Source organism: Saccopteryx leptura, chromosome X (genome assembly GCF_036850995.1).
Source record: "Saccopteryx leptura isolate mSacLep1 chromosome X, mSacLep1_pri_phased_curated, whole genome shotgun sequence".
Taxonomy (NCBI): Eukaryota; Metazoa; Chordata; class Mammalia; order Chiroptera; family Emballonuridae; genus Saccopteryx; species Saccopteryx leptura.
Genome location: NC_089516.1, coordinates 3,929,860 through 3,957,479, shown reverse-complemented (window position 1 = coordinate 3,957,479; position 27,620 = coordinate 3,929,860). Strand labels below are relative to the sequence as shown.

The 27,620-nt window shown below is 48.6% G+C and overlaps 1 protein-coding gene across 1 annotated transcript in view; it reads right to left on the bottom strand.

Moving 5' to 3' along the window:
- Positions 1 to 447: 447 nt before the first annotated feature.
- The window catches only part of SHROOM2 (shroom family member 2), a 132,049-nt gene continuing 104,876 nt past the window's right edge, over positions 448 to 27,620 (bottom strand). The window contains exons 6-10 of the mRNA XM_066357621.1: positions 15,554 to 16,345; positions 9,673 to 10,185; positions 7,730 to 7,910; positions 4,802 to 5,074; positions 448 to 3,182 (exon numbers count right to left, since the gene is read on the bottom strand). Of these exons, the coding sequence (XP_066213718.1) occupies positions 2,916 to 3,182; positions 4,802 to 5,074; positions 7,730 to 7,910; positions 9,673 to 10,185; positions 15,554 to 16,345 (2,026 nt within the window). The 3' untranslated portion in view covers positions 448 to 2,915. The remainder of the gene's footprint in view (positions 3,183 to 4,801; positions 5,075 to 7,729; positions 7,911 to 9,672; positions 10,186 to 15,553; positions 16,346 to 27,620) is intronic.

Genomic DNA, 27,620 nt, shown 5'->3' with positions numbered 1-27,620 from the left:
GGCAGGCACGGCTCTCTCCCTTTGACCTTGGGTTCGGCCATGGGATGTCATCAGCAGGTATGACAGGACCAGAGATATGAAAAGTGCCTTTGTCACTGGTCTTGTTCTCATGTACACGTGCCCTTGACATGCCTTGGCCAATGAGGCAGGTAAGCCACACAGAGCAGAGCCTGCTGCTCCACACGTTCATGAGGTCAAGAAATCATTCTCACTGGGCACTGGCCGCATTCCTGTGACAGCAGGTCACCTACGTAACCCACGTCCCTGACGTTTCCTGACTGCTCACTGCCTGGCCTCATCTAGACGGGCACAAATAGTTACACACATACCATCCATCCCACAAGTTGTCAAGGGGTTATGACTCTGACACAAAGTGAGACATTCCGATTCTTTAAAAAAAAAAAAGTGTAATAACACAGGTAAATCAGAAGACATACTCCATGCACTGAAAGACACTATTTATTTTGTTAAAGTCAAGCAGGAGGATCCGCTGAGAGGTCAGTGGTTAAGTGTCGAGCACGAAATGTTTACACAGTTTTCCACAGTGAAGGCCACAGGCAACAGCCCGGACGGAAATCTTGCTACACAGAGCATTCCACAGCTGAGCGAGGATAGGTAGGGGGCGGCCACCACCTTAGAACACCAAGGGCAAGACGTTAGCACCAGACTGTCGTTATATGCAATGATATAACTATATATACAGAGTTACGTGCACTGGCTCTCTGGAATCTTTGGGTCCCTGCTAACCAGACACCGAAGAGGACCAACAAGGGAGCAGACAGGACAGCTGTGATCACAGGTGCTTGGGTGGCTAAAAAGGGGACAGCACTGTATCGCTAGGGATGACACAGTCCTCGAAAGACATTAAAAGGCTGGGTACAGACATACAGATTCTGTTACTCACATTTTACATATATATCATCAGAATGATCACAATACTGAACTTCGGTGAGGGTGGGGGTAGGAGGGATCACAGGTAAAAGCTTTGTGTTGATTAAACACCAAAAACGCAGAAATCGCTGGGGGTGTCTTCCCGAGGGAGAAAGACGTAGCTCCGTGAACAGCCAGCTTGACCGTGGGACCACACCGAGCCTCAGGGAGCAGGACACGTCATCGGCAGGTTTTTTCAAGTCATACAGTTCAATGCCATAGGAGTGAAAACTTCTGAAAAAAAGCGTTTTAACTTTTTGGCATGGTTCGGTGGCCAAAAAGTGTTTATTGCCTGCACGCTGGAGCTTGTCTGTTCAGACCCCGCTTCGGAGCCCACTGACATCAGCATAGCGGTCTGGCTCAGGAAGCGTGGACAACTGTCCTAAGACATTAGTGTGTGTGTGTGCTTTGGTAAGGCGGCGGTCACTGCTGACAAAGAGATGTCTCCCCATCTGCTGGAGAACTTCTTTTATGGGGAGAAGGGGAAACGGGAATGGAAATGATCCCTCCATCAGAGACATGCCCACATTTCCTGGACATGAACTCATCCAAGGGGTCCTCCCACCACGAACCATGCATTTCATCAGTCGGGCATCCATGAGGCAGTACACCAGCTCTGCAGTGAGTTAGGGAAAACCAATCGATAACCCACTGGCTTCTTGACCATCTTTTTCCTATGCTGGTTTGCCAGGTACGTATCGTATCCTCTTTGGTGACCTCTTTTGCCCACACTTTCATTGGGCTGCTTTTATTCCAGTTGAGTTTTCTAGAGTTCTTTATATATTCTGGACATTAGTCACATATGTGACTTGCAACTGTCATCTCCCAGTCAGTGATTTGGCAACTGGAAATTGACAGCACAACAGTGTTTTGTTTTTGCTTTTTAAAGTGAATAGATGGTCTTTAGGATCCTGCAATTTGAAGCAATAAAAAGAGTCCAGAATCTGTAACCTCTGGGGCAAAGCTGTCCAGTCCAAGGAACCCCCTAAAAGACCAGAGGCAGGGTTCTTACAGTAGATAAAAATGCCTTCACGGCACGATGACAGATTTAAAGAGGCAAAAAAGAGAGAAGGAATCCATTGCCATCAATGACAGTACGTACACAAAACAAATGTTCTGGGGGGGGGGGATTTCAGAAACATCCCACGGGTCTTGGGAAACAAACTTCTAGCAAGCACATGACTACAGGACACACTTTTAACCAAGTCATTTCACAAAAACATTTGACCCATGCCGTTAGAGGTGAGACAGACTAAAGGTACTCGCTGTGTGTGTGTCTGTGTTTTCAAGCATGCACATGATGTCAGTGGCGATTTTAGAATGAGTGAACCCAACACACAGGCTCTGCATTTCACAGTTGGTTTTTAACCACTTGCAAACTATCCACCTTTATAAAGTGTCAATAAATTAATCATCACCATCATCTTCATCATCATTATGGTTTCTGATGGGTCAGAGAACATCATTATATGACAGAGACAATGAATGCCAACACTGTTGGACAGACACGGATAAAACATGGCGTCCCTCGCCCTGGATGAATCATGAGAAGACGTCAGCCAGGGCTTCCCCTCTCATGCACCCTGGGGACTCACTCGGTTGCTTCCCGAGTGGCAGGTGCAGCAGCTAGAGACAGGAGGAAGGGCAGACCAACCCCTGCCAACGAGCCCTCACCCCTGTGATGGGGCCAGAGCCCTCGGTCTCCCGGGCAGCAGCTCGCTGTCTACCATAGCCCAGTGCCGTGTGTGGTTCCAAGGAAAGGAAGACACCTAACAGGGAGCCACTAGGCTCAGCATTCCGAAGGGAAATGAAAAACTTCAATAAATCACCCCAAACAGACACGAAGAGTTATTGCTTTTCTAACACCCATTTTGCTATGGGAAGAGTCTTGCTCTAGGACATAAATACAGGCCGGGGTGTCAGGACCTACATCCTGGGGACCAGCCACGGCAGCCCGGCCTCCGTCCCCCACCAGGGAGGACCCTCTATTTGCCCCTCTCGGGCTGCAGGCTGTCCACCAGGCACTTGAGCTGCTCCTCACCCAGGTGGATCTTGTCCTCTAGCTCCCGCTGCTCGATGATCAGGGCCGACTTCATCTTCACAAAGTACTCGTAGTCCGCCAGGCTCTCGTCGCTCAGATAGCTGGCCAAGATGTCGAACACGATGCGCTCCCGCCGGTCCAGGTTCTCCTTGAGCTCCTTGGCATCCTCGTGCTGTTGGATGAGGACCCGCTGCTTCTCAAGCAGTGATTGCTGTGGCAAAAGAGAGGGGGGGGGAGGAGGGGAGGGGGAGGGGGAGGGGAGGGGAGGGGGGGGGAGGGGGGAAGCCGGCTGAGGACCTGAGCTAAAGCAGCCACAGCTCTGGGGGCCCAGAGCAGAGGTGCTGAGAACGGGGCCAGAACGGACCTTGTGGGTGTGGCAGGCTCCAATCCTTCCCCTCCTGCAGGTGCTCATGGACCTTGCACAGCTCCAGTGCCTCCCAGTGGCCTTGACTGGCTCACAGGAGTGACCCAGAGACTAAAAATGACAGAACTCGGAGATGCTCACAAGGTACAAAAGACTCGGGGATTCTACCTGTGTCAAGGGTTTTTCCTGTGACAATACTGTCACAAAGTTAGATAAAGGGACAGATTCTAAAGAAATTCCAGGGTGGGGTTTGTAAGCCCTCCAGACAGAAGGAGAGGGAGTCCGCGGGGGACTTATACAAGAGGGCGCAGGAGGGCACAGGGGGAGGTGGGGGAGGGCGCGGGAGCGCGCAGGGGAAGGTGGGGGAGGGCGCCAGAGCATGCAGAGGGAGGTAGGGAGATACCCAGGGCTGTGGGGCGCAGATATCTCACTCCTTACAAGGGCCCCGATCTAGGGCACATGGACGGCCCCATTCCCCAAACGTGGCACTCACAATCACTCTCTGTACCTGCAGAACACGCGCCTCCCTTCCCTACACCCTTGAAGTATAATGGACACAAAGAAGGGAAGGCGTGAATGCATTAAGTGTCCTCCCTTGTCTGCTTGGGGGCGCCAGGAATTCCTTTCCTCCATGTGACTTTTGGATTCTTACTGGGGGCATCACCCAGGCTCCCTGCTGTGCTGCTGCCTTGCAGCAGGGCGGAGGACCGTTAGCAAGGGTCCTGTGGGAGTATCCGGCCAAGATGCGGCTGCACTTTGCAAATACAGAAGCTCAGGAAAGGTGAGCTGCTCTCAAACAGTGGCCAAACAGCAATTGCCCTTGGTGTGCGCCTCTGAGGAAGTGCCCCTGACCACACGACGTCCCAGGCCATCCTGCCCACTCCTGTGGGACAGCCAGAGCCCGGGTGCTTGAGCAACAAAGGTGTGATGTACTTGTATGGAAAGAGCGGAGGTAAAGCCACTTCAGCCCAAACCAAAGGGGAAGCAGATCGTAAGGGACTCCAGAAATTCACCCCAGGCTAAACCCGGCAAGGCTCACTGATGATTGGAAGCAACTATGGGGAGGATTCCATGGGCCCATTCCTGCATTCATTTTGCAAGGGAAGCAGGAAGGAACCCTTCTAAAACCTGACTCCACATCTGTTAACGTGTGAGCGCATCTGTCTATCAAAAACTGAGCTTCCCTGAGCCACAGAGCAGCACCTGCTGTGGCAGCAGAATGTGGATGGCACACAGCCAAGGGCATGAAGAGCCCACCCGTCCTCGTCTCTACCAGGGACCCACTGGGATGGTGAGAGGGAGAAGGAGCCCAGCACCCCGGAGGACCACGTTATTCCTCAAGTACAAGCAGAGAGAGCTGTGAGGTGGACAGGCCACTGTGTGAAAGACATCCCCTCAACATGCCAAGGAGAACCTTCCCAAGCCCCCAACAACCGGGATTCTGGGTCGGACACGCCAGTACATACCCGGTCCCCCGGAGAAGTGCTGTCATCCAGATTATTGAGGGCGTTTTCCACCCGGGCCAGGCGCCCCGACAGGGACAGAAGGAGGTTGACCACTTTGTCCAGGTCCCCGATGAACATGCGGAACTTGTCAAACTCATTGGGTTTGCAGACATCCTTGGCGAGGGCCTCCACCTCTTCTCCGAGGGCGCTGTTGGCTTGGATGTCCTCCAGCAGGCTCTCGCGGGCGTCCCGGAGCACCTGCAGCTTGCGGCTGATGCTGTCGATGAGCTCCTGCTGCAGGGCACAGGTGGCAGGCAACCCCGCGTTAGGGTCCTGCACCCAGGACCGCCGCCTCCACAGGTGCCCCACATACGTAACTCAGTGGGAGAGTTTATTTTGCATCATCAAATAAGAGATTTGTAAGACCAGAGCAAGCATAATGGTTCCTGATCAAATCACTGGCATTTAATTTAGAAATAAAACGAAGCTATGCTTGTCCTCTTAATGTATCAGATTATAAGGGACTTGGCCTCTCCAGGCCACTCACGGTCAATTTCATTTCAACCTGAATTTTTTTTTTAAATTTATTGACTTTAAAAAGAGAGAGGCCCTGGTGGGTTGGCTCAGTGGTAGAGCGTCGGCCTGGCGTGCAGAAGTCCCGGGTTCAATTCCCGGCCAGGGCACACAGGAGAAGCGCCCATCTGCTTCTCCACCCCCCTCCCCTTCCTCTCTGTCTCTCTCTTCCCCTCCCGCAGCGAGGCTCCATTGGAGCAAAGATGGCCCGGGCGCTGGGGATGGCTCCTTGGCCTCTGCCCCAGGCAACAGAGCGACGCCCCAGAGGGGCAGAGCACTGCCCCCTGGTGGGCGTGCTGGGTGGATCCCGGTAGGGCGCATGCAGGAGTCTGTCTGACTGTCTATCCCCGTTTCCAGCTTCAGAAAAAAAAAAAAAGAGGAGTGAGAAAAAAGGGTGGGGGGGAGGAGCAGGAAGCATCAACTCTCATATGTGCTGTGACCAGGCAAGCCCAGGGTTTCGAACCAGTGATCTCAGCGTTCCAGATCAATGCTTTACCCACTGCACTACCACAGGTCAGGCTCAACCCAAATCTCTGCAGAAATTCTCAAGGTCTGCATGAAACCTTGCGTTTCATAGTTTGGATGTTTCCAATTTTTTAAAAAAATATTTTATTTTTAACTTTATTCAGTTTTTGTTTTTTTGTCTTTTTAGAGAGACAGAGAGAGAGAGAGAGAGAGAAGAGCAGAAAGCATCAACTCTCATATGTGCCTTGGCCAGGCAAGCCCAGGGTTTTGAACTGGCGACCTCAGCGTTCCCAGGTCGACACTTTATTGGATGTTTCCAATTTAAAGACTCACATGGACAGTTATTTAGTCTTACATCTGGTACTGAAGTCCATGATTAAAAGGGGCCCTTTATGTAGAACTAGCAACTAAAAATTAAGATAAAGGGGCATCAGTGCGCTTAAGTGTCTTTTAGAATAACCTACTGATTTTAGCTTGCCCAAAATGCAAATGAAAGACTAATTTTTTTAATGTGGTAAAAGACATAACATAAACTTTACCATCTGACCCACTTTTATTTTATTTTTTTAGAAAATCATGCTTTTTTAAAAAAAAGGATTTTATTCATTTTAGAGGACAGAGAGAGAGAGAAGGGGAAGGAGCAGGAAGCATTAACTCCCATATGTTCCTAGACCGGGCAAGCGCAGGGTTTCTAACTGGCAACGACCTCAGCGTTCTAGGCCAACGCTTTATCCACTGCACCGCCACAGGTCAGGCTGACCTACTTTTAAAAAGCAGCATTAAGTACATTCATGTTGCTGTATCACCATTACCACCACCAGACCTCCAGAATTTTCAACAGAAACTCTGACCATTAAACCCTCACTCCTCCTTCTCCCCTCCCTCCAGGCCTTTAAATGATTAATTTTCAAAGAGCAGAATAAAATGGCTAAGCCCTTTCAATCAGCCACCACCCTAAAGCGAAGCAGACTTTGTGGCCTGATTTGAGCGGCAGACAAAGGAGACATTAGCGCCTCCTCCATCACTGTTTATCTGAGAAAAATTATAGGAATGGCTCAAAAGGGGCAATCCTGGCCCCAGAAAAGCCAGTGTCTTATTGCTTTTTTCTTTTGAACTGAGAAGAGGGGAGGCAGGGAGACAGACTCCCGCAGGTGCCCTGACCAGGAGAGAAAGGGGGCAGGGAAGGAGCAGGAAGCATCAACTCATAGCAGCTGCTTGTCATATGTGCCCTGACCAGGCAAGCCTGGGGTTTCTAACTGGGGACCTCAGTGTTCTAGGTTGACCTTTTATCCACTGGGCTACCACAGGCCAGGCAAATAGCACTCTATTTATGGAAGTAGGCAGTGGGGCAGGTATGGCCCATGGGCTGTAGTGTGCTGACCGGGTACATCTGCTTATATGTTAGCTGTCCACCTACCTCCCCATAAGAACACAAACTGTGCCAGGGAAGCCAGGGCTCTCTTCTGTTCTGTCTACCGCCATAGCCTCAAGTGCCCACGAGAGATCTTGGAGTTGCTCAAATGGTGCTTTTCAGTTAAGCAAGCACATTACAACCCACTGCTGCACTTATGGTCATCTGGTTAGACAACTGAACTTGATATTCCAAGAGGAACATGTGACTCACTGAAGGGCACATAATTCTTCCCCCAGATTTTCATCAGGATAGAATGGGCACACCAGTTGAAGTTGAAATGAAGGAAAAGAATGGTGCCCACGTAGCTAATTGGACCCTGGATCTCATTCCAAAAAGATGGCAAAGAGATCCCAGGGGACAAGGTCCAATTTTGGAAGAGAAGATTTAACCACAGGGCTTTAACATGACTGCTCCACATGTCAATGTCCTGCAGAGAGGCCCACCGCCACGCAGCGCAGGGCCTGTGTGCACCTCTGTGCGGACTGCGGCTTCCTTACCTTCTTCACGGACAGGTCGTGGTCCTGGTCACTCGCAGGGTCCTCCTCGGGCCCCTGCTGCTGCTGCTGCTGCTGCAGGCCCTTCATCTTAATGAGCAACTCCGCCTTGGGGGCTGACGTGCTGTAGTAGGCGGAATTGGTGGCCAGGGACACGGCTGCCGGCGCTCTCGGCTCCTCCCTCCTGGGGAGAAACGTCACAATGTCCATCAGCCGCGCACATCTGCACAAGCGCGGCCTCAGCCCGGCAACCCGGGCTGTGACAGCTGTCAGTGCTCAAGATGAAGATAAAAAGTAGCCAAATGCATACTCATAAAGTCTAAGGAACCTAGCTTTTAGAAAAGGGGCAACTTCAGTAAGTAAGGGCATCTAAACATCTGCACCCGGAAAGGGAAAGAGCACAGAGCTTTCCCCAGTGGCGTCCGAGGTTATGAGGACAGTGTGAGTGCCACTGTCTACAAGAGAGGGCCCCTGCAACCTGCTTCCAGAAAGCACACTGGCATCCTCTGGTTCTGGTTCTTGTTGCACACTATTTCTGTTGTCTGCTGTTCTGCGGGGCACTATGGCATCTTGTGCCCATCATCAAAGGGAAGACGGGACCCCATGCACCTCTGCAGGCAGATGACTGAAACCAAGGGGCTGAAAAGTGGTATTTGAAAAACCAGTCCAGGCCCTGGCCGGTTGGCTCAGTGGTAGAGCGTCGGCTTGGCGTGCAGAAGTCCCGGGTTCGATTCCCGGCCAGGGCACACAGGAGAAGCGCCCATCTGCTTCTCCACCCCTCCCCCTCTCCTTCCTCTCTGTCTCTCTCTTCCCCTCCCGCAGCGAGGCTCCATTGGAGCAAAGATGGCCCGGGCGCTGGGGATGGCTCCTCGGCCTCTGCCCCAGGAGCTAGAGTGGCTCTGGTCGCGACAGAGCTACGCCCTGGAGGGGCAGAGCATCGCCCCCTGGTGGGCAGACCGTTGCCCCCTGGTGGGCGTGACGGGTGGATCCCGGTCGGGCACATGTGGGAGTCTGTCTGACTGTCTCTCCCCGTTTCCAGCTTCAGAAAAATACAAAAAAAAAAAAAAAAAAGAAAAGAAAAGAAAAGAAAAGAAAAGAAAAGAAAAGAAAAGAAAAGAAAAGAAAAGAAAAGAAAAACCAGTCCAAACTGTCCTGTCCTGGTCAGGTGGCTCAGCTGGTTAGAGCATTGTCCCGATACACCAAGGCTTCAGGTTCAATCCTCAGTCAGGGCACATATAAGAACCAACCAACGAGTGCATAAATGAATGGAACAACAAGTCAATGTTTCTTGATTCCCCTCTCTCTAGAAATATGAATAAATACAAATAAAAATACATTCTAAGAAAACTATGCATTTATTCAGCTGTATCCAGAGTAGTACACCCCTGTCATAAACATGCACACTGATGTAGGGGCCTTTACTCCTCTACGACAACCTCGCCACTAGTGACATCTGGGGTAGGTCATTCTTCGCAGTAGGTGCCCTGTGCATGAAGGGGTGTTTGGCAGCATCCCTGGTCTCCACCCACCAGGTGCCTCCCCTACTTGCGACAATCAACGCTGTACCAGATACTGCTAACTGTCCCCTGGGGAAACACAACGGCCCTGCTGAGAACCACTCTTGTCTGAGTAAGGTGCCTTGTGGGCATCACCGAAAACGACATCAGCCTCATGTCAAGAAGGCACAGGAGCTGCAGGATTTTTGTCTTTGTCAGGCACCAAAGTCACCGTCCCCAGAAACAGGGTCCGCCTGCAATGCCTAAGCTTCTGTTCCGGGAAGGTCGCAAACAGCCTGAGTGCTAAGCACCAGGGAAGCCCTTATGGAAGCCAGCCCCCAAAAGCAGTTATGGGTATACATACACACGTCCCCATAGTCCCGTAAGCCTAAGACACACCGGCAGCAGCACATGCTGCTAGACGTGGACTGCTGGGAAGCGTCTACTCACTTCTCCTCTGCGGTCCGGGGAGAGGGAACCTTGGGGAGCAGCTTCCGCCGCTGCTGGGCCTCCTCTAGGAGGTGCTCGTCCTTGGGGAAGATACCCTCCATCAGGTCCATGGTGGTCTTGATCTTTACGCTGGGGTCCAGGATGTCGGCCAGAGACTTGTCCTTCCCCACGATCTCGCGGGCCAGCTCCTCTGACTTCAGGTCCTCGGCCGTCCTCTCTCGGGCCTTCGCATAGCTGAGCGCAGGCGGGGAGGCCTGGCCATCGGGGCTGCTGGGGGCCAGGGCCCGGGGCTGGGGCTCGGAGCCAGGGCGGCTGTACAGGCAGAAGCGTGAGTAGGACTGCTCCGATGTGCTCAGCGTCTTGATCTGGTCCCTCTCCAGCCCGCTGGGCAGTTCGGGCAGCTCAGTGGTGCGGGCCAGGCCCTGGCGGCTCTCCTTCTCGGGTTGGCTCTCGGCATGCACGATCTTGATGGGCACCATCTTCACCGTGGTGTTGTCGATCACCCGCTCGATCCTGCAGAGAGAGGAGCCGCCTGCTGAAAGGGAAGCTGCACCCGGGCCTGGCTCCCACCCTGGGGCGGGAACCCGGCGGGTGGCACCCTGCACCGGCATTCCAGTGGCCGACTAGCCAAGGGTCCCACCGCACACACGGGACACACTATGCAATCTGAACATTATCTGAACTGAGCACACTCTTTCCCTTTAGAAGAAATAAATAAATAAAATAACTTCTTGCTACAAGAAACTGAAGGGGCGCCCGGTCAAGACAGAGAAAATGGAGCTGCATCCTGGACACCCCTCTCTGGACCACATCCAGGGGGACCCTACAGAGAAGGGCCACCGGGACAGAAACCTGTTTCCAAGTATTTTTTTTTAATTTAATTTTATTTATTTATTTACAGGGACAGAGAGTCAGAGAGAGGGACAGATAGGGACAGACAGACAGGAACGGAGAGAGATGAGAAGCATCAATCATCAGTTTTTCGTTGCGACACCTTAGTTGTTCATTGATTGCTTTCTCATACGTGCCTTGACCGCGGGCCTTCAGCAGACCGAGTAACTCCTTGCTGGAGCCAGCGACCTTGGGTCCAAGCTGGTGAGCTTTGCTCAAGCCAGATGAGCCCGCGCTCAAGCTGGTGACCTCGGGGTCTCGAACCTGGGTCCTTCCGCATCCCAGCCCAACACTCTATCCACTGCGCCACTGCCTGGTCAGGCACCAAGTATTTTTAAAGGACACACCGGAGAAAGAGAGCCATCTCCTGGTGCCCGAGAAGGAAGAAAACGCGAGCCAAAATCGCAACCCAAACTCCAGACTTATTTCTAACTTGGGGCTGAATGCCACTTCGACGACATGACCCAAACAGACCTCATTTTGTGGGTCATGAGGATGCTCTGGGCTCTAAATGAAATGCCATTTTTTTCACCCTTCCACTGGAGGCTGGGAATGTGGGATGACCTTCTTCCCATTAATAAGGGTGTGGTATGTACGCCGCTGTGAAGCAACTCTTCTATTTCCTTCTCCACCAGCGGAAACTGTGAAGAGCAGATGTACTTAATCTGCTGTTCGTATGCGGTTCCCACAAACACCACCATTGGGAGTCCAGTTTAAAAGGCTAACTATAGGCCCTAGCAGGTTGCTCAGTGGATAGAGTGGCGGCCGGGCATTTGAACCTCCCGGTTTCTATTCCGGTCAGGGCACACAGGAGAAGCGACCATCTGCTTCTCTCCCCCTCCTTCGGCCCCTCCCTCAGCAGTGGCTCCATTGGTTCGAGCGTGGCCCTGGGTGCTGAGGATATCTCAGTTGATTGGAGCATTGGCCCTAGACAGGAGTTGCCGGGTGGATCCCTGGATCCTGGTAGAAGCACATGCAGGAGTCTGCCTCACTACTCCTCCCTTCTCACATAAAAGGTTAACTATGCAGACAACACCAGTTTGAGTTGCTACACTTTAGAGGTAAAAATTCTGGCAACTTAACCAAGCGAGAACATACAGGAGTCCCCTCCTTTCCTCTCATTTCACACTGCTCAACACCAACCCTCAGTTACTGATTTTTGAGCCAGCCTACCCCTTCCGGCATTGGTGCAGAAAACTGTCCAGGCTTCCACATATGGAGTTTCATAAACTCTTACTTCAAAATGAGAAAACATTGTGGATTGGACCTCACCGCAGGCAGGTCTCCTCAATTCCTAATCCAAAGGCACCCCGGTGACCTCTGGGGGCCTGGCCACTGTCAGAGTGCAGCTCCCAGAGGGCAAGTCACCCGCAGCCACCAACATCAAACAGTCCACCCTGCTCTGCTCACACAGCCCACCCCGGGAGTCAGCCAGCCTGCACGCCACTCTGCTCTGGCGCTCTACACGACCCCTCAGGGGACTCTCACTCCCAATGCTCAAGGGAACGGTAATCTGCCCCAAGGACCCGGGGCAGCCCTCTTGGCTCTCTGCTCTCACACATGGCCTGACGCAGGAAGATGCCTGAGCTCACTGCTGGGAGTGACCAAATCTCTACCTTTCCCTGGCAGTGGCCAGAGGCGCTGCTGGCCATCGACTCTACTTCATACATCGTTTAAAAAAATAAGAAAGAAGAGATAGAGAATTTGAAAAGATATAAAAGTAAGTGTTCTAGTTTGAGCCCAAGAGTGGATGCACTTTGGGAATGAGCAACACCTCCGAAATTCTGCAGGTGGGGACATCGCGTTTTCTCTCCCTTGGACTCCCTGCTGCCAGCTCGAGGCCAGCACAGGACAGCTGCATTCTGAGCAGGCAGAGGGACTGCCCCGGTAGAGGGGGAGGGACAGACAGGGAGGGAGAGAGATGGGAAACACTGAGTCATAGTTGCGGCACCTTAGTTGTTCATTGATTGCTTTCTCACACGTGCCTTGACCGGGGGCTCCAGCCGAGCCAGTGATCCCCTGCTAAAGCCAGCAACCTTGGGCTCAAGCCAGCAACCTTTGGGCTAAAGCCAGTGACCACGGGGTCATGTCTATGATCCCATGCTCAAGCCAGGGACCCCACACTCAAGCTGGTGAGCCTGCACTCAAGCCGGATGAGCCCATACTCAAAGCCAATGACCTCAGGGTTTTGAACCTGGGTCCTCTGCAACCCAGGTCAACACTCTACGCACTGCGGCACTGCCTGGTCAGGCCCCATAGCTCCTTTCGTGGGTGGCATGGCCACCTTCTGTCCTACTGTGCTCCCAGAGGATTGAGAGGACACATTGGAGATGGCTCTGGTCTCTGACCAGAATTCAGGCTCATGATGAAAGCTTGCAGGGCAGGGACACCTGGTTTGACCACTGCTGTGCTGGATGACGTGCTAGATGGAAATGGAACTCTCAAACAACGTGGATGCCTGAAGAACCCTGTCGTACATTCACTAAATACTCCCACTGCTTACTGAAATCCTCAAACTCACAAAAAAGATACAGTGAGAAAACGGGCCCTCACTTCTGGCGAGAAAAAACAGAAATCCATGCCCAACTCCCAGAGCCAACTCCAGTAACGAGTGGCAGGCAAGGGTTGCCCGGCTCCTGAGGATGGAGGGGTCTAGGCCAGCTGGCTTGGGACAATATCTGACACTGGACCCACCACACACAGCACCTGATGGCTTTCCCTTCCTTTCTGTATGTCCAGGTTAGCAGCTGGAAGGTGATTTAAGAGACTCCCGGCCCTGGCCGGTTGGCTCAGCGGTAGAGCGTCGGCCTAGCGTGCGGAGGACCTGGGTTCGATTCCCGGCCAGGGCACATAGGAGAAGCGCCCATTTGCTTCTTCACCCCTCCGCCGCGCCTTCCTCTCTGTCTCTCTCTTCCCCTCCCGCAGCCGAGGCTCCATTGGAGCAAAGATGGCCCGGGCGCTGGGGATGGCTCTGTGGCCTCTGCCTCAGGTGCTAGAGTGGCTCTGGTCGCAATATGGCGACGCCCAGGATGGGCAGAGCATCGCCCCCTGGTGGGAAGAGCGTCGCCCCATGGTGGGCGTGCCGGGTGGATCCCGGTCGGGCGCATGCGGGAGTCTGTCTGACTGTCTCTCCCTGTTTCCAGCTTCAGAAAAATGAGAAAAAAAAAAAAAGAGACTCCCGCATTTTGAGTGACACCACACACGAAGCTGTGGCTGCAATGCTACATGGAAACTCAGGGTGGTATGAGGCAGGTCGTCTGCTACTGAATTCTTTTCTTTTCTTATACCTTTTAAGTGAGAGGAGGGGAGACAGACAGACTGACACATGCACCCTGACTGGGATCCACCTGGCAACCCCCAGGGGTCCGGGGACAATGCTCAAATTAACGGAGTTACCCTGAGAGTCTGGGGCCAACACTTGAACTAATGGAGCCACTGGCTGTGGGAGGGGACAAGAGGGGATACAGAAGCAGATGGTCGCTTCCCTGTGTGCTCTGACCAGGGAACAAACCTGGGATGTCTGCACACTGGGCTGATGCTCTATTCATTGAGCCAACTGGCCAGGGCCTGAATTATTCTTTTCAAGATAAAAAAAAACAAAACAGTTCTAGCCCTGGCCAGATGGCTCAATGGATATAGCACTGACCCAGCACACCAGAGGCTGCAGGTTGGACCCCCCCCCCATCAGGGCACATACAAGAATCAACCACTGAGTACACAACTAAATGGAACTAAGTGGAACAATGAGCTGATGCGCGTGCTCTCTCTCTCTCTGCGCTCTCTCCTTTCGTCTTTCGTAAATCAATGGAAAAACACTTTAAATGCCTTGGCTGGATAGCTCAGTTGGTTAGAGCTTCATCCCAAAGCAGAGAGGTTCTGGGTTCAACTCCTGGTCAGGACACATACAGGAGCAGATAGATGTACCACCGTCCCTCCCCTTTCTTTCTCTAAAGTCAATAACCAAAATTAAAAAAAAAAAATTTAATTTTAATAGAAAAAGAAAAATAGTTCCAAGACTCAAGAGCGGCGAAGGAAACGAGAACCTTCTGGGATGACGAAAGCTGCCTATGTCTGCTGTCCCCTGCACTGCTGGTGCCACTGAGGAGCAGATTGCATTTACTTGTCCTCAACTCGCATTCACACTGTCACATGGGACTGGCAACTCCTGGATTATTAGCAGTGACACTCAGGACCAATGGTTCCTTGTGGGGACTGTCTCACACGACATTTAGCAGCATCCCTGGCCTCTACGCCCTCACCATCACACCCCAAAATGTCTCCAGACACCGCCTGGGGCCCCGCACCACCCTCCCCGTCAGTTGAGAACAAGATGAAAACTCCCCACTCCCTCCATTTCTCAGTTTCTTCAAAGGTGCTCAAACAACAGGGGCCACTCATTGGCCACAGCTCTCAGCTGGCCAGTCCCCACCTGCAAACAGTACCAACATCTCGATGGGCTCCACAGACCGTAGCACATGTGTGATTCTGACAATGGCCCCTTGGGACGGAATCGATTTTCCTTCTGCTTTAACACAAGGTGCATGCCCACTTAGAGCTTTCACATAAAACGTCTAGACAAAAAGGAGTACGGTCATACTGGCTACTGGGCACAGCAGTGCCAGTCGCAGGTCTTACACCTGCATAAAACTGAGTGCTGATTACAAACAGAACGTGCCTGGGGCAAACCACAGCCCGGGTCTGTACACGCCCATGTGCACTGCAGACGTAAGCATCTGGGGTTTGGGTGAGGGCACAAGAGGTGGTCTGTTATCTCCTTCACCTCCCTTTTGGACAGGACAGCTCCCAACAGGTGACTATTGGAGCTGGGGCTCCCTCCCTGTTCGCCCTCAGGACCAGTGAGAATCTGACACCTGGAGCCTGAGCAAGGTACCTGACACTGCCCACAGAAAGCCGCACAACAGAGTCCCCTGGTCGGAACGGGGCCAGCGAAAGGGGAAGGGTGCGTAAGGCTTCCGTCCTGGGACAGTACCTTGTAGAACTGTCGTCCTGGATGAGAAGCGGAGGTTTGTCTGTCAGCTTCTGGGGGGCGAACTGAGGAGAAGGGGAGCGCGAGGTCTCCATGGCGGACGTCTTCAGGGGCCGGAACTTGGACGGGAGCAGGGCTTCCCGTTTAGGACAGGCTACGGGCTCATCTACATGCTGCTGCTCCTGTTCCCCAGGGCCCTTTGGGCCGTCGGCAGGCTGGGTGCCACTAAGCTTCCCTGCCAAGGCACAGGAGCTGCGGGAGAGGGCCAGGCGGTCCGCGCACACCTCCAGGGCTGCGGGAGACAGCGGGGCGAGGGGCCTGCCAGGCGCAGCCAGGTGATTGGCTGCAGGTGTGCTGGCAGGTGCACTCAGGTGAACGGCTGTGGGTGCGCCTGTAGACACGCCCAGGGGAGCAGTCACAGGAGTGCCCGTGGGGGCAGCACTGGCTGGGACCCTGAAATGCCTGGGTTCGCGCTTGGGCGGTGGCGGCCTCTGTGGGGTGGGTCGCTTGGCCAGTGGCGTGGCACTCACAGGCCGTAAGTCCTGCCCCCGAGTGTGTGGGGCCAAGAGGCTGCTCTGCGCTGGTGATCCTGGGCCCAGTGGCGGCAGCGGGTCTGCGGCCTTGTGGTCCTCGGAGTATCTGTAATCACGAGGTAGGGTGCCCGCTCTGCCGCAACCCTCCTGGGGCACCTCCAGAGCTTCCCGGGCGTGGAGCCGCTCAGAGACCTGGGCTGGGCACTGCACGTCCAGCTGTGCTGCTCCTGGACTATGTTCTGGACCCTGGGCATCTGTTTGTCTAGAGGAAGAATAAATAAAAGTGAGCGATCGATTCCAATCAACATCTTCATCCCAAATGGGACTAAGCCCACATCTTGCTAATTGTTTTAAATCACAGTCAGGAATTATTACATCCATGGGCATTTCCCCCATACCTGTCCCCACTGCAATTCCTCATGCAAGGCCACCAGTCCAAACACACACTGGATACCATCAGGCTATATACTGACATGTCACATAGAGGACAAGAGTTATTAAAGGGCCCTGGCCAGTTGGCTCGGTGGTAGTGTTGGCCTGGCGTGTGAAAGTCCCAGGTTCAATTCCCAGCCAGGGCACACATGAGAAGCGCCCATCTGCTTCTCCATCCTTCCCCCTCTCCTTTCTCTCTATCTCTCTCTTCCCCTCCCACAGCCAAGGCTCCACTGGAGCAAAGTTGGCCCGGGTGCTGAGGATGGCTCTATGGCCTCTGCCTCAGGCACTAGAATGGCTCCGGTTGCAACAGAGCAATGCCCCAGGTGGGCAGAGCACCGCCCCCTAGTGGGCATGCTTGGTGGATCCCAGTCGGGCACATGTGAGAGTCTGTCTCTGCCTCCCCGCTTCTCACTTCAGAAAAATACAAAAAAAAGAAAAAAAAGAAAAAAAAGAAGTGTTAAAAATACGTATTAGATACAGACACACACACACCTGTTCCCATAAACTGCATCTGGGAGCTATGACCGACACATACACAAAGACTGTAGAAAACAATGTGAAAATTTTCACACTCAAACACTATTCAGAAATATTTATTTCGTGTTACAACAGTATTTTTATGTGCCTTATTTCAGGAAGTTGCCATCTACAGAGGGGCAGAACTTTCTAAGATAGGCTGCAAATTAACTTGTCAATAAAACATTTAAAATCAGTAGTGTATTATTTTTTTTTAAGATTATTTATTTATTTATTTATTTTTGTGGCAGAGAGAGAGAGAGTCAGAGAGAGGGACAGACAGACAGGAAGGGAAGGAGATGAGAAGCATCAGTTCTTCGTTGCGGTTCCTTAGTTGTTTATTGATTGATTTCTTATATGTGCCTTGACTGGGGGGCTACAGCAGACCGAGTGACCCTTTGCTCGAGCCAGCGACCTTGGGCTCAATCTGGTGACCTCGGCGTCTCGAACCTGGGTCCTCCACATCCCAGTCCGATGCTCTATTCATTGCACCACCGCCTGGTCAGGCAGTAGTGTATTATTAAAAATGAAAAAAGGGAGACTTGCTTGTGAGCAGCAATGAGTCACTCATCTCTTTCAGTTCTTAACTACTGTATTTCCACATTCATAACCCATTTCTTGCCTTCCACGAGACACGCACCCAGTGGAGCTACACAATGAGTCTCTGACAGAGTTTCCCAGTCGAGTTGTGTTCTGTTGGGAAGGCAAGTTCTGAGCTGTTCAACAAGGGCTATGGACAGAGTGTCGACCTGGGATGCTGATGTCCTAAGTTCGAAACCCTGGGCTTGCCCAGTCAAGGCACATACAACAAGCAGGCAATGAACAACTAAAGCGAAGCAACTATGAGTCGATACTCCAGGCTCTCATCCCTCTCCTTCCCTTTCTGTAAAATCAATACATAAAAAATCTTTAAAAAAAAAAAAAAAGGAGAACCAGCAGGTGGTGCACTGGTGCTAATTCCTATTAACGAACAAGCAGGATAGAACGTTTCCCTGACAACGAGAGCCCCCTTGTAGGCCAGGGGTGAGCCTACTTCCCGGTACATGATACCTGGCCAGGCACTACAGATGTCCCAACCCCATGTAGGCCTAGGCCACTGCCCTGCAAGCCAGGTGCCCCGTCCACGTCCCTCTTGCTATGTCCTCAGGAGAAAAGTCCCTTGCAGTGTTCTTCAGATACTTTCAGAACAGCACAGCTAAGCAGCTATGTGGTTAGAAAATACAGCATGACCTTTAAACTCTGTCCAATTGACACAACAGGTGCAGTCCTGGCTAAGACGGCCTGCTGTGGACGGGGGGGGGGGGGGGGGGGGGGGGGAGAGGCCCTGTCTCTCCCTCCTTTTTCTGTTTCAGGTACCGTGCCTCTTTAGACAGCAAAAACGAAGTCACGACAACCCACAAATGCCTCCCCAACGTTTCATGTCAAAGACTCGAGGCACACGTGAACATTTTCTTTTTGTCCTATGAAAACTCTTGAAATCTAACACCCATTGACCCCCATAAGCTGGCACATGTTATTTAGTACATAATCTACCGCCTCACAGAAATGGAGAATGAAAGTAGCTACAACTGACTGCTCAAAGCTCAGTGCCTTTGGCTACTGAGATGCACATCTGATGTGATCATTACAAAGGAGTTCTGTTTGCAAAATGCCTGCAACAGCACAGGCTGTGGGAACCACCCAGGAATGAGAGAGAACGCAAAGCTCCCCTGGGGCGTAAAGAATGACTCAGGGCCAAGGGCCTGCAGCACAGGGTGGGCTGCTCCCCAGGGCAGAACATGCTGCACAGCCACCTCTTACTCTAGATGTGCACCTTGCCACACTCCACCCCAATACTCCATCCAGGGAAATTCGTGTGAGTACAGCCATTTCGGCACCGACTCTACCCGCTACCCTCTTCATTTTTCTTGACGTTCCCCAAACCTGCAAAGTCAAAGCCATAAAACCACGAGTCGGTTTTTATTGTCCTGGCTGATAAAGAATTCAGGAAATCAGGGTCACCAAAAAAAGGGGACCACAAATGGGAATTTGGGGTTCTGCTGGGGTCCTCTTCCAATCTATCTAATAGGTTCCAAGTGACTACTCTGTAGAAATTTCGTTTATGAATGTGTGTCTATCATGTATATGGCATGTTCGTTGTGTATGTGTGTAGGTGTCTGTGTGTGTGTGTGTGTGTGTGTGTGTGTGTGTGTGTGTGTACACCCTTATGTTTACTGTGGTGTTATTTACAACAGCCAAGATTTGGAAGCAGCCCAAGTTCCAATCAGTGGACAAGGAGATAAAAATGCTGTAGTACATTTACACAGTGGGATACAACTCAGCTATAAAAAGGAAATCTGACTATGTTTTGCGACAGTATAGATGGACCTGGAGAGCATTATGCTAAGTAAAATAAGCCAGACAGAGAAAGATAAATACCATATGTCACTTACACGTGGAATCTAGAGAACACAACAAACGGAGAACTAAATAGAAATAGACTCATAGAGAACGGACTGACAGGTGTCAGAGGGAGAGGGGTGTGGGGGTGGATGACTAAGGTGAAGGGATTAAGCAAACAAACAAAAACACCTCATAGACACAGACCACAGTGTGATGACTATAGACAGAAAGGGACTGGGGCAGACAGAAGAGGGTAAAGGGGGACAGATGGTGATGGAAGGAGACTTGACTTGGGGTGGTGAACACACACTACAACATACAGATGATGTGTTATATTGTAGAATTGTACACCTTTAACTAGTCACCCAAATCAATTCAATAAAGTAAATGTGTGTGTGTGTGTGTGTGTATTTTCAAGGATAACGTCAATGGTCATGGCAAGATTTCAGAGACAGCAAAAGCAAAAAAATAAGATGACTTAGGACTGGCAGCAAAAGTGACAAAGGCCTCCCTGCACAGGCTCTTGGGTGCATGCCAAGCACGAGCACAGAGTGCAGCCTCACAAGGGAAAATGAAAAGGACAGCTGTGTCCCGGCGTCCCCCGGAGATGGATAGTCAGGTTAGGCTGGGTCCATCCTCAGGCAGAGCCTGCTAACGACATGGTAGTGAGGAGGACCTACCCGCGCAGCTGTAGGAGGGAGAGCCAGCGGGCTCTCCACAAGGCTCCCGGATCCCTCCAGCCCCGGGGACCTGCTCGGAGCAGACGTGCACCACCTCCCTGGACTAGCCACTGCCGGAGGAAACCTGGAGGTGAACGGTCTGCAACGGGACCAAAAGCAAAGCAAAAGGGAAGGGGGAACAGCACGGAGGAAAAGCCATGTTAAATGCTGCTCCGTAGCCCTGGCCAGTTGGTTCAGTGGTAGAGTGTCAGCCCAGCGTGTGGATGTCCTGGGTTTGATTCCTGGTCAGGGCACACAGGAGAAGCGACCATCTGCTTCTTCAACCACTCCCTCTTCTCTCTCCCTCCATCTGTCTCTCTCTTCCCCTCTCACAGCCATGGCTGGATTGTTTCAAGTGAGTTGGCTAGGCACTAAGGATGGCTTGATGGCCTCTGCCTTAGCCACTAAAAACAGCTCTGTTGCCAAACAATGGAGCAATGGCCCCAGATGGGCAGAGCATCATCCCATAGGGGGCTTATCAGGTGGATCCTGGACAGGGTGCAAGCAGGAGTCTGTTTCTCTGCTTCCCCTCCTCTCACTTAATTAACGTGTGTGTGTGTGTGTGTGTGTGTGTGTGTGTGTGCTGCTCCATAACACACATGCGATATGATAGGATGGGAACCAGTGTATCAGATCCTCCTGAAATCCCATCAGCCCCGCTGTTACTCAAATCTACATTGTTGATCTTGCTATGGACACAGCCAGCCCTGTGTCTTACATGTGGATTCCTCATCTGAGAGGCAGTGGCCTCATTTCCAGAGTCCATCTGCTCATGACGAGCCCTGTGATGTCACGGGCTCACTTCTCTGGGTCTCACTGCCCCACTCCCTGCCTCCACATCTGTGTGGCTGGCTGCTTGTCGCACGGGCCCTCATCTGCCAGCCCTGCTGGACCCCCTCCAGATCACCTCTAGCACAGGACATGTCATTCTCCCCTCATTGTTTCGTCTACATGCTTGTCACTGCACAGGACAAGGAGTTGGGCCACCTTCACCACGGCTGCACAGGCAAACATTTCTTCCATGCACTACGTCACCCAAACATCCATCAGACACATAAATGCATCTGTTGCTTTTGGTCACCATGAAGAATGGTAAGGGGGCAAGGCACATTTCTATTTATGTATTTTTTTTTTTTTTTTGAGATGTAGGTGGTTAGGTTCTCAGTGAAACAACCTTGCATAGGGCCCTGGCCAGATAGATTGGCTGGTTTAGAGCATCATCCTGATATGCAAAGGTTGCCAGTTTGATCCCTGGTCAGGGCATATATAGAAACAGATTGATGTTTTCTGTCTCTCTCTCTCCCATCCTCTCTCTCTAAAGTCAATCAATAAAAGAGCCCTAGGTGGATAGCTCAGTTCATTAGAGTATTGTCCTGAAGCACAGAGGCTGCTGGTTCAATCCTCGGTCAGGGCACATACAGGAACAGATCTATGCCTGCTCCTACCTCTCTCTTCCTTTTTATCTCGCTAAAATCAATTTTAAAAAATTGTCTTTAATTAGTCAAACCAGGCAGTGGCGCAGTGAATGAGCATTGGCCTGGGATGCTGAGGACCCAGGTTCGAAAGCCCAAGGTCATCGGCTTGCGCACGGGCTCACCAGCTTGAGTGTGGGATCCTAGACATGACTCCATGGTTGCCGGCTTGAGTCCAAAGGTCGCTAGCTTGAGCCCAAAAGTTGCTGGCTTGAGCAAGGGGTCACTGGCTCGGCTGAAGCGCCCCCCCCCCATCAAGGCACGTATAAGAATCAATGAACTAATAACATGCTGCAACTATGAGCTGATGCTTCTTATCTTTCTCCCTTCCTGTCTGCCTGTCCCTGTCTGTCTCTCTCTAAAAAGAAAAAAAAAAGGCTAAAAAATTTTTTAAATTAAAATAAAATATTTTTTAAATCTTGCATACGAACATTCCCAATATAACTAATTTGTCTTCTTTACTTTTTGGACTGCAGTGTCATCAATGCTACTTTGCACATAGGGTTACCAACTACCTTCAACGCGAAAGAGAAGAAACTGTCTGGCTCTTCTGGCTGACTTAACACACAGCAGGGAGCCGTCCTTTCCTGCTTTGGAGTCAGGGGTGGGAAAGGGGTGTACTTATTGGTCACTTCCCGCATGTGGGATTTGGCCTTGGGCTATAGTTTGCTGACCCCCTGGGTCTAGAAGGCAATGCAGGTGTCAATTTTAAAAAATGAAAACACCTAATTGCTCATTTTGATAAGCGTTCTGAAGGCTCCAAAGAGAATCCTAAGGCAGAAAAAACAGAAGAGACATTTAGATGGGGAAGGATCTAATGAGTTTTTTAAAGTTATGATTTTCTCAGCATTCTGGCCTCCTTTTAGTCACTAGGGAGAGCAATGGTCTCTTGTGACATCATGTATGAACCAGAGTGGGGGGGCTCCACAAACTGTCATTTAAAGTCCTTACAATTAAAAGAAACAATACGATACAAATACACCTGATAGGTACTTTTTTTATAGCGGACACTTCTTTTACCTCAGTAGTGGTTTTTGGAGCTGGTGGGTTGTGTGAGTTTGTTTTAAATAAATTTTTATTAATGTTAATGGGGTGACATCAATAAATCAGGGTACATATATTCAAAGAAAACATGTCCAGATTATCTTGTCATTCAATTATGTTGCATACCCATCACCCAAAGTCAGATTGTCCTCCATCACCTTTTATCTAGTTTTCTTTGTGCCTCTCCCCCTCCGCCTCCCCCTCTCCTCCTTCCCTCCCGCACCCCCCTCCCCTCCCACCCCCGGTAACCACCACACTCTTGTCCATGTCTCTTAGTCTCGTTTTTATGTCCCACTAATGTATGGAATCATGTAGTTCTTGTTTTTTTCTGATTTACTAATTTTACTCCGTATAATGTTATCAAGATCCCACCATTTTGTTGTAAATGATCCGATGTCATCATTTCTTATGGCTGAGTAGTATTCCATAGTGTATATGTGCCACATCTTCTTTATCCAGTCTTCTATGGAAGGGCTTTTTGGTTGTTTCCATGTCTTGGCCACTGTGAACAATGCTGCAATGAACATGGGGCTACATTTGTCTACGTATCAATGTTTCTGAGTTTTTGGGGTATATACCCAGTAGAGGGATTGCTGGGTCATAAGGTAGTCTATTTTAAGTTTTTTGAGGAACCAACATACTTTCTTCCATAATGGTGCACTACTTTACAATCCCACCAACAGTGAATGAGGGTTCCTTTTTCTCCACAGCCTCTCCAGCATTTGCTATTACCTGTCTTGTTGATAATAGCTAATCTAACAGGTGTGAGGTGGTATCACATTGTAATTTTGATTTGCATTTCTCTAATAACTAATGAAGATGAGCATTTCTTCATATATCTGTTGGCCATTTGTATTTCTTCCTGGGAGAAGTGTCTGTTCATGTCCTCTTCCCATTTTTTTATTGGATTGTTTGTTTGTTTGTTGTTGAGTTTTATACGTTCTTTGTAAATTTTGGATATTAGGCCCTTATCTGAGCTGTTGTTTGAAAATATCATTTCCCATTTAGTTGGCTGGCTGTTTATTTTGTTGTCAGTTTCTCTTGCTGAGCAAAAACTTTTTAGTCTGATGTAGTCCCATCATTTATCTTTGCCTTCACTTCTCTTGCCTTTGGAGTCAAATTCATAAAATGCTCTTTAAAACCCAGGTCCATGAGTTTAGTATCTATGTCTTCTTCTATGTACTTTATTGTTTCAGGTCTTATATTTAGATCTTTGATCCATTTTGAATTAATTTTCGTACAAGGAAACAAGCTGTAGTCGAGTTTCATTCTTTTGCATGTGGCTTTCCAGTTTTCCCAGCACCATTTGTTGAAGAGGCTTTCTTTTCTCCATTGTGTGTTGGCCCCTTTATCAAAGATTATTTGACCATATATATGTGGTTTTATTTCTGGACTTTCTATTCTGTTCCATTGGTCTGAGTGTCTATTTTTCTGCCAATACCATGCTGTTTTTGATTGTCATGGCCCTATAATATATTGTAGTTTGAAGTCAGGTATTGTAATGCCCCCAGCTTCATTCTTTTTCTTTAGGATTGCTTTGGCTAATCGGGGTTTTTTATAGTTCCATATAAATCTGATGATTTTTTGTTCCATTTCTTTAAAGAATGTCATAGGAATTTTGATGGGAATTGCATTAAATTTATATATTGCTTTGGGTAATATGGCCATTTTAATTATATTTATTCTTCCTATCCATGAACAAGGAATATTTTTCCATCTCATTGTATTTTTTTCGATTTCCTTTAACAATGCTTTGTAGTTTTCGTTATATAGGTCCTTTACATTCTTTGTTATGTTTATTCCTAGGTATTTTATTTTTTTTGTTGCAATCGTGAAGGGGATTATTTTTTTAGTTCGTTTTCTAATATTTCATTGTTGGCATATAGAAAGGCTATGGACTTCTGTATGTTAATTTTGTATCCTGCAACCTTACTGTATTGGTTTATTGTTTCTAGTAATCTTTTTGTGGAGTCCTTCGGGTTTTCGATGTATAGGATCATATCATCTGCAAAAAGTGATACCTTTACTTCTTCTTTTCCGATATGGATGCCTTTTATTTCTTTGTCTTGTCTGATTGCTCTGGCCAGAACTTCTAGCACCACGTTAAATAAGAGTGGAGAGAGTGGACAGCTCTGTCTTGTTCCTGATTTAAGGTGGAAAGTCCTCAGTTTTATGCCATTTAATATGATGTTGGCTGATGGTTTATTATATATGGCCTTTATCCTGTTGAGATATTTTCCTTCTATACCCATTTTGTTGAGTGTCTTAAACATAAATAGTGTTGTATTTTATCGAATGCCTTTTCTGCATCTATTGATAAGATCATGTGGTTTTTGTTCTTTGTTTTGTTGATATGGTGTATTATGTTAACCGTTTTACGTATATTGAACCATCCTTGAGATTCTGGGATGAATCCCACTTAATCATGATGTATTATTTTTTAATATGTTGTTGTATTCGATTTGCCAGTATTTTGTTTAGTATTTTAGCATCTGTATTCATTAGAGATATTGGTCTGTAGTTTTCTTTTTTTGTGCCGTCCTTGCCAGGTTTCGGTATGAGGATTATGTTGGCCTCATAAAATGTGTTTGGAAGTATTGCTTCTTCTTCAATTTTTTGGAAGACTTTCAGTAGAATAGGAACCAAGTCTTCTTTGAATGTTTAATAGAATTCACTAGTATAGCCGTCTGGGCCTGGACTTTTATTTTTGGGGAGGTTTTTAATGGTTTTTTCTATTTCTTCTCTACTAATAGGTCTGTTTAGGCTTTCTGCTTCTTCTTGACTCAGTCTAGTTTAGGAAGGTTGTGTTGTTCTAGAAATTTATCCATTTCTTCTAGGTTGTTGAATTTAGTGGCATAAAGTTTTTCATAGCAATCTACAATAATTCTTTGTATATCTACAATGTCCGTGGTGATTTCTCCTCTTTCATTTTGGATTTTGTTTATATGAGTTCTTTCTCTTTTTTCCTTGGTAAGTCTTGCCAGGGGTTTGTCAATTTTGTTGACCTTTTCAAAGAACCAGCTCCTTGTTCTATTAATTTTTTCTATAGTTTTTCTGTTCTCTATTTCATTTATTTCTGCTCTGATTTTTATTATCTCCTTTCTTCAGCTGGTTTTGGGTTGTTTTTGTTCTTTTTTTTTCCAGTTCCTTAAGGTGTGAAGTTAAATGGTTCACTTGGGCTCTCTCTTGTTTGTTCATATAGCCCTGAAGTGATATGAAATCTTCCCTCTTATCACTGCTTTTGCTGCATCCCAGATATTCTGATATGTCGTATTGTCATTTTCATTTGTCTGTATATAACTTTTGATCTCTGCGCTTATTTCTTCTTTGACCCATTCATTTTTTAAAAGTATGTTGTTTAGTTTTCACATTTTTGTTGTTTTTTTCCCCTCTTTTTTGCAGTTGAATTCAAGTTTCAAGGCTCTATGATCAGAAAATATGCTTGGTACAATTTCAATTTTTCTGAATTTGCTGATGTTATTTTTATGGCCCAACATATGGTCAATTCTTGAGAACATTCCATGTACACTAGAGAAAAATGTATACTCTGTCGCTTTGGGATGAAGTGTCCTGTAGATGTCTATCATATCCAGGTTCTCTAGTGTTTCATTTAAGGCCATTATATCTTTATTGATTTTCTGTTTGGATGACCAATCTAGAGCCATCAGCGGTGTATTGAGGTCTCCAAGTATGATTGTATTTTTGTCAGTTTTTGTTTTTAGGTCAATAAGTAGCTGTCTTATATATTTTGGTGCTCCTTGGTTTGGTGCATATATATTAAGGATTGTTATGTCTTCTTGATTCAGCATCCCCTTAATCATTATGAAATGACCATTTTTGTCTCTGAGTACTTTTTCTGTCTTGTAGTCAGCATTATTAGATATGAGTATTGCTACACCTGCTTTTCTTTGGATGTTATTTGCTTGGAGTATTGTTTTCCAGCCTTTCACTTTGAATTTGTTTTTATCCTTGTTGCTTAGATATGTTTCTTGTAGGCAGCATACAGTTGGATTTTCTTTTTTAATCCATTCTGCTACTCTGTGTCTTTTTATTGGTGAATTTAATCCATTTACTTCTAGTGTAATTATTGACACTTGTGGATTCCTTATTGCCATTTTATAAATTGCTTTCTGTTAGTTTTGTATCTTGTTTGACTCTTCTCTCTGATTTTTCTATCATTTGTTTTTGTTTGTTTGTATTCCATACTTCTTTCCTCCCTTGCTACCTTTTTTAAGTCATGTGCTTTTGTGGTGGTTTTTTCAAGGGTGGTTACCATTAAGTAATAAAAAGGGTACCTACCATATTCATTGTAGTACCCTATCTTGCGAGTGTTTCTGCACTTCATCATCTTTTGCTACTGTTAATCTCTGTCCTCTCCCCCCCCTTTTTTTTTTGCTTTTGTTGTCACAGTTTAAATTTGGTTTTATTGTGTTATTGGTGGAGCTTTTACTTGTGGTTTTGTTTTGTTTTGTTCTTTGGATCTGGTTGGAAAACCCCCTTTAGTATTTCCTGGAGTGGGGGTTTTCTGATGATAAATTCCCTCATCTTTTCTGTATTTGTGAATGTTTTTATTTCTCCTTCGTACTTGAAGGATAACTTTGATGGGTATAGTATTCTTGGCTGAAAGTTCCTCTCTTTCAGGACTTTAAATATTGGGGTCCACGCTCTTCTAGCTTGTAGATTTTCTGCTGAAAAATCTGATGATAATCTAATAGGCCTTCCTTTATATGTTGTATTCTTCTTTTCCCTGGCTGCCTTGAGAATTTTTTCTTTGTCGTTGGTTTGTGCCATTTTCATTATGATGTGCCTTGGAGTACGTTTGTTGTGGTTAAGAAAACTCGGTGTTCTGTTTGCTTCTTGAATTTGAGGCTTTAGTTCTTTCCACAGGCTTGGGAAGTTCTCGTCTATTATTTGATTGAATAAATTTCCATTCCATTTTCTCTCTCTTCTCCCTCTGATATACCTATTA